This window comes from Pteropus vampyrus, unplaced genomic scaffold (genome assembly GCF_000151845.1).
Source record: "Pteropus vampyrus isolate Shadow unplaced genomic scaffold, Pvam_2.0 Scaffold219, whole genome shotgun sequence".
Taxonomy (NCBI): domain Eukaryota; kingdom Metazoa; phylum Chordata; class Mammalia; order Chiroptera; family Pteropodidae; genus Pteropus; species Pteropus vampyrus.
The window spans coordinates 1198837-1204091 of record NW_011889000.1 but is presented as its reverse complement, the minus strand read 5'-3'; the positions used below and the strand labels follow the sequence as shown (position 1 = coordinate 1204091).

At 50.8% G+C, this 5255-nt stretch overlaps 1 protein-coding gene across 1 annotated transcript in view; it reads right to left on the bottom strand.

The window, feature by feature from the left end:
- The window catches only part of SLC24A4 (solute carrier family 24 member 4), a 144551-nt gene that overhangs the window by 52336 nt on the left and 86960 nt on the right, over nt 1-5255 (bottom strand). The window contains exons 3-4 of the mRNA XM_011373183.2: nt 2975-3051; nt 702-776 (exon numbers count right to left, since the gene is read on the bottom strand). Coding sequence (XP_011371485.1) covers nt 702-776; nt 2975-3051 — 152 coding nt within the window. The remainder of the gene's footprint in view (nt 1-701; nt 777-2974; nt 3052-5255) is intronic.

The window sequence follows — 5255 nt, the reverse complement described above, 5'->3', positions numbered from 1 at the left end:
CCAGTTCCTGCTCTCTGCTCAGCTGTGGGGTAAAGTAGCAAAGAAGTGCCTGCCCCTAACAATCTGTGTCCCCAGCTGCGAATGTCACAGCAACAACACGGCCTCAGAAAGCTGGGAGATTTCATGGGAGGGAAGCGTGGCGAAGCCCTAAGCAGTGTGCACACAGTAGGTGCCGAAAACAGAGAGAGTTCTCCTTCCTAGGTTCAGAGCCAAGAGCAGGGCAGAGCAGAGAAAGACTGGGGTCTTGCGTATGGGGAGAAAAACGAAAAGAAAGTGAAAACTTAAAATAATTAAAAGGCGAAAATGTCCGCCTGCAATTGTTGGGACAAAGGGCGCCCCCTGCCATTGCAGCTCAGCATCCTCCCCAGGGACACAGACCCCCACCTGGTACCCACCTCCTGCACCCGGTTAGGACAAATGCTCCCTAACTAACCAGGTTCGGCTTAATTGTCCCGACAGCCTTCTGTGAAGCAATTTCTTCTGCCAAGTCTGGGAGAGGACGCCACCCACCGACTCTAATCTGGGGGTTTCGGAGTGAGGGTTTCATGTGGCAACACTAATTGCTTGACCTGATCATCTTCACCACCAGAGTGCTCCCCACGCCGGCCGTCCTCGGCCTGGCACTGACGTGCCATGTGTCCTCGATCATCCCCAGTCCCCTCCAAGGCTTCGCCAAGGGACCCCAAGTCCCTCCCACGTACCTCACAGATCTTCTCTAGAGATGGAACGAAGAAGTCATCGCAGACTATGGCCAGGGCGTAGAACATGTACAGAGCCTGTGAAGGAGAGGGAGGCAGAGCGCATCAGCGAGGGTGCCTGCCACGGATGAGGCATGGCAAGTGCAAAGGTCCTGAGGCAGGAGTGTGCTAGAGGCATTAAAGAACAGCCAGGACACGGGTACAGGCAGGACAAAGCAAGAGTGAGGTAGGACACGAAGGATGTGAGGTTGGAGGAAGAGGCAGAGACCAGGACCCATGGAAAAGAGATGGGGTTCGATGCTAAGCGCTGGGAGAAGCCACTTCTTTCCTCAGTGAAAACGTGGTATGGACGCCCTGTTTGCTAAAGAGGAAGAGGCTTGGCTGCTTCATCCAAAACAGTGTGATACTCTGATAACGTCACAATTAATCATCAGTAAATAAAATGGAAGCTACGTTAGCCGTGGCCGGGGCATCCGAGGTAGGTATCTACTGCAATCCAGGCCTGGCTGTTTCTGGGTTTGATCATCTTTTGGGGGGAAGCAAAAATAAACAAATACTGGGGGTGAGGGTAAATGGGAGAGAGTGAGGTGGGAGAGACCGTTCTGCAAATCTCAGGATTTGGACTTGAATTCACACCCTCAGAAGTTCCCCTCAACATCACTTCCCAGGCGAAGGGTGTTCGTTGAGGCCAAAGCCTCTGGCTGTCTGACGCCTCTGAAAACACTGGGGAGACAAGCGGGGGCCAAGACTGTGCTAACTATTCCCTGCTCGCACTGGGAAGTTGTCAGAAGCTTCCTAAACCAAAGCTAGTCTGCTCTTGCTCTGAAGAAGGGTGACCAAACTATTTCTTAAAGAGTCAGACAGTATTCTTGGCCTCGCAGGCCCCACAGTCTCTGTCGCAACAACTCTGCTGCTGTGGGAGACCAGCCATGGATGGGCGTGGCCATGTTGCAATAAAACTTTATTTAGAAAAGCAGGAGGTGGGCTGGATCGGGCCCTCCAGCCACAGTCTGGTAAGCCCTGCTCTAAAGGGTTCCTGAGAAATTCCTGAGGTCCTTGTAAGTCCAGACAAAAAGGTTTTGTCTCAGCAATTTCACGACTCTTATGAAGCAGAGTGACAGAACTACTGAACTAATTTGCCAAACCCGCACCCTCTTAGTGAAAGGGGGGTGCATGAGAAAGCCAGAGAAACTAGGAAGATAATAGCTCTATGACAGAAATACATTCAAAATTCGCCTTTAATCTTCATTCTAACCTTTAATTTCACTAATGATTTATCCTGTTAATTAAACCTTCGCTCATTCATTATTCGCTGGTGGCTACTATTCGTATGAGAATCTCAGCTTTCACTTTCTTAATTATCTCTCTCAAAGGCTAATACTTGGTTGGGTTTAAACATTTAAGTAGATGGTGCTGGAAGGTTGGGAATCTGATCAGAAGGGACATTTGCTGCGGTCGATCCAAAGGGGAAGAGCTAACTGTGACCACTGTAAGTCCCCCACACCATCCAACAGGGCTGGCAAACTTCTTCTACAAAGGGACAGACAATAACTCTGTCTGGCTTTGTGGACCACGCAGTCTCCGTCACAAGCATGCAGCTCTGCCACTGAAGCGAAAACAGCCATTGATAATACAGAAACAAATGGGAATGGCTGCATTCCATAAAACTATTTACAAACACGAGCAGCGGCTGCAGGCTGCAGTCTGTCTGCCCTGTCAGAGAAGAGCAGCTTTTATCTGTAATTCCTTTTTTGAATTGCTACTTAAACGTCACCATTTGCCATCAAGGCCCATCTAAAAAGAGGGGAAAGTTTGAGGAGCGCACCAAAGTTTTAAACTATAATTAGGTCAAGGTGATAAAATGGGGGTAGGAAGGGGAGACTCATGGGAATCATGACAACAAGCACGTACAGACAGAGCACTTCCTGCGTGCCACGTGATGTCCGATGTGCTTTGCCCACATTCATTCATGCCTACACAACTGGGAAAGACGCTATCCCTCCCATTTTATAAAAGCAGAAAATGAGGCACCGGGAGACTTCGATTCTTGTCTTGGCTCCGGGGCCACTCGCTGTGTGACACTGAGTAAGTCGTCTAGCATCCTTAAGACTTTGTTTCTTTGTGGGTAAAATGAGTCCAGTATCTGTCGCCCCCCCGCCCCCCAGGGCTCCGTGAGGGCTGCACGTGATGTCTGCCGCGCTATGGCTCCGCCACGCTCTGCACACCAGCCTCCCCTGCCTGGCGTTTACAGACGAACCACGGCGAGGGCCACTTACACCGAGGACATGCAGCAGGACGGCTCCGTGCTGTCGCTCCTTATTGGAGAACAGGTCCGCGGGGAACTCGTGAATTGCTGGAAGACAGGAGGACATGGCAGAGTGTTAGTTGACGATGTGGGGAGAGTCTCGGGGGTCGGTCTTGGAGCTGGACTCGAAGCGGAGGTGGAGCAAGGGGAAGGGATGAGGGCTCAGAGCATCGAGTTCTTGTCCTTTTATTCCCTGGACCCCCTCGGGCCCACTCAGGGGCCAGGTGTGCTTCCGCTGGCATCTTGGGTCGCCGAGGGCCATGTCTTAGGCCCTCCTTTGGCCCCAGCTATGCCCCTGCCACGGCGGGCACCACCACTCCTGCTAGAGAATCACATCATCCGGGATGGCGGGCGGCCTGGGAGGTGCAGAGCCCGCTGCCCTGGGAGTCAAAGTCTCGGGGTTCAGGTGCCATCCCTGACACCCCTCTTGCAACCCCTCCCAAGTGGTCTGAGCAAATTGTCTGCCTTTCAGGCCTTATAATAGTCTGAGTAATAGAGGAATAATTCCTTCTCACCGTCCCCTCCCCCCCATTCAGACGACCAGTGGATAACCACTTTGTGAATGTCATTTCTGGAGGTCCCCCTCAGACACTCTCATACCCCCACATCCTCTTCACTGGTCCTCATTATGTCAGCTAGACCAGAAGCTTCTGGAAGGCAAGGATCCACACTAACAAAAATAACAATCTATATCATCTTGTCCCACAAAAATGCTTTCATTGCCCTTGTAAACCCCTTAAATACCTAGAATGACACCTGGTTCATGGTGGGAGCCTGATAAGTGCCCGTTAAATAAACTCCCGGGACAAAAATCCCTTCTCTGTAAATGTAATTTGGCCCTAAACTCTGAAAGTGATCGTTTCTCCCTTATATGGAAACTTTTCTGTTTTTTACGATTAGATTCTCCCAACAACACATAGAAAAGATTAGTTCCCTAGTCACCCAGAAAATGCTCCCGTTTTAAAACAAGCAACATTTAATATAGATTCTTTCACTTCTCTGGTTGTTTTTTTTTTCTTCTTCCTGTAATCAAACTTCTTGAATAGAATTGCTGTCAGCTCAAGGGCATGGATCTGCTTCAAGGTTTGTCGGCTCAGAGATGGAGAATTATAGAGGGAGAGACTCGGCATTCCTGTGGCCAGGATCTTGTTTCCAGGAGAAATGCAACTGTCTGGGATATTTCAGTGCAATGGACATTTCTGCCATGAAAATTCGAAGCAGTTCCTGATTCTCTAAACCAGTGTTTTGAGAGCTGGTCTTCTATCCAATCCTGGGAATTTTTTGAAAATTAGAATAAAGTAATGCCCTTCTGCTGTAAAGACATATCATCTGGCTTCCAGCAGGGAGGGGGTGTGGATTATAAACGGTTTTGTCCTTGGTAGGAACAGGCTTCTGCTTCAGCCACAGCACCTCGCTTTGCAAACCCCATGCATATGATGGAGGCTGCAGAGGGGAGCAAACGCCAGCCATCACCCTCATTTTGCCAGCAAAGACAGTGAGTAACCAGCAGAGCTACTAGCTGCCAATGACCCATTGTTCTCTGTACCCACCCGTCTTCCAGATACATCCTGAGCCCGTGAGGCGGGCACAGCAGCTGTAAATGTCCCTGCTTTCCAGATGGGGCTCAGAGTGGGTAGCGACCAGCCCAAGGACTCCAGCCACATGAACCAGGACTCACAGGGGGACGCCGCGTTCTTCTCCAGGGTGAGGGGCTGCCCCTAACAACGGAAACCACCCTGCATCGGGAGATGGAAGACCTGGATTGGAGTCCTGGCTCAACTTCCCATGAGCTTGTGGGACCCTGGCTGAGTCATTTAACCTTTCTGTCCCCCTGTTTTTTTCAGCTGCAATCTGTGGCCACACGAGGTAATGAAACAGTCACCACTACTATGTGTGGCATGCCCTGGCACAGATAGCAAAGGCTCAAACAGGCAGATGGCCATCTGCCTTTCCCAGCTGGCAGCTGGGACTAGTCCAGTCCCCAGTTCAGGGGTCAAATCCGCTAGAAACTGGTATATGAGGGTACAGAGCACCTGCAGGAGGAACTCTATCCCTCTCACCTTTGTCACCAACAGCAGCAACTTTGAACTGCAGACAGCCTAGGCAGCTGCTCAGGGCACACTCTCTTTAGAAGCAGATGACTTAGGTTTCAGGAAGTGCCTCTGCCCCTTGGCACGTTCCTTGGCATGTTCCTTGGCACTTCATGGCTGTCACCTCACCTATTAACGGGGATCCTGTAGAACCTGCTGGCC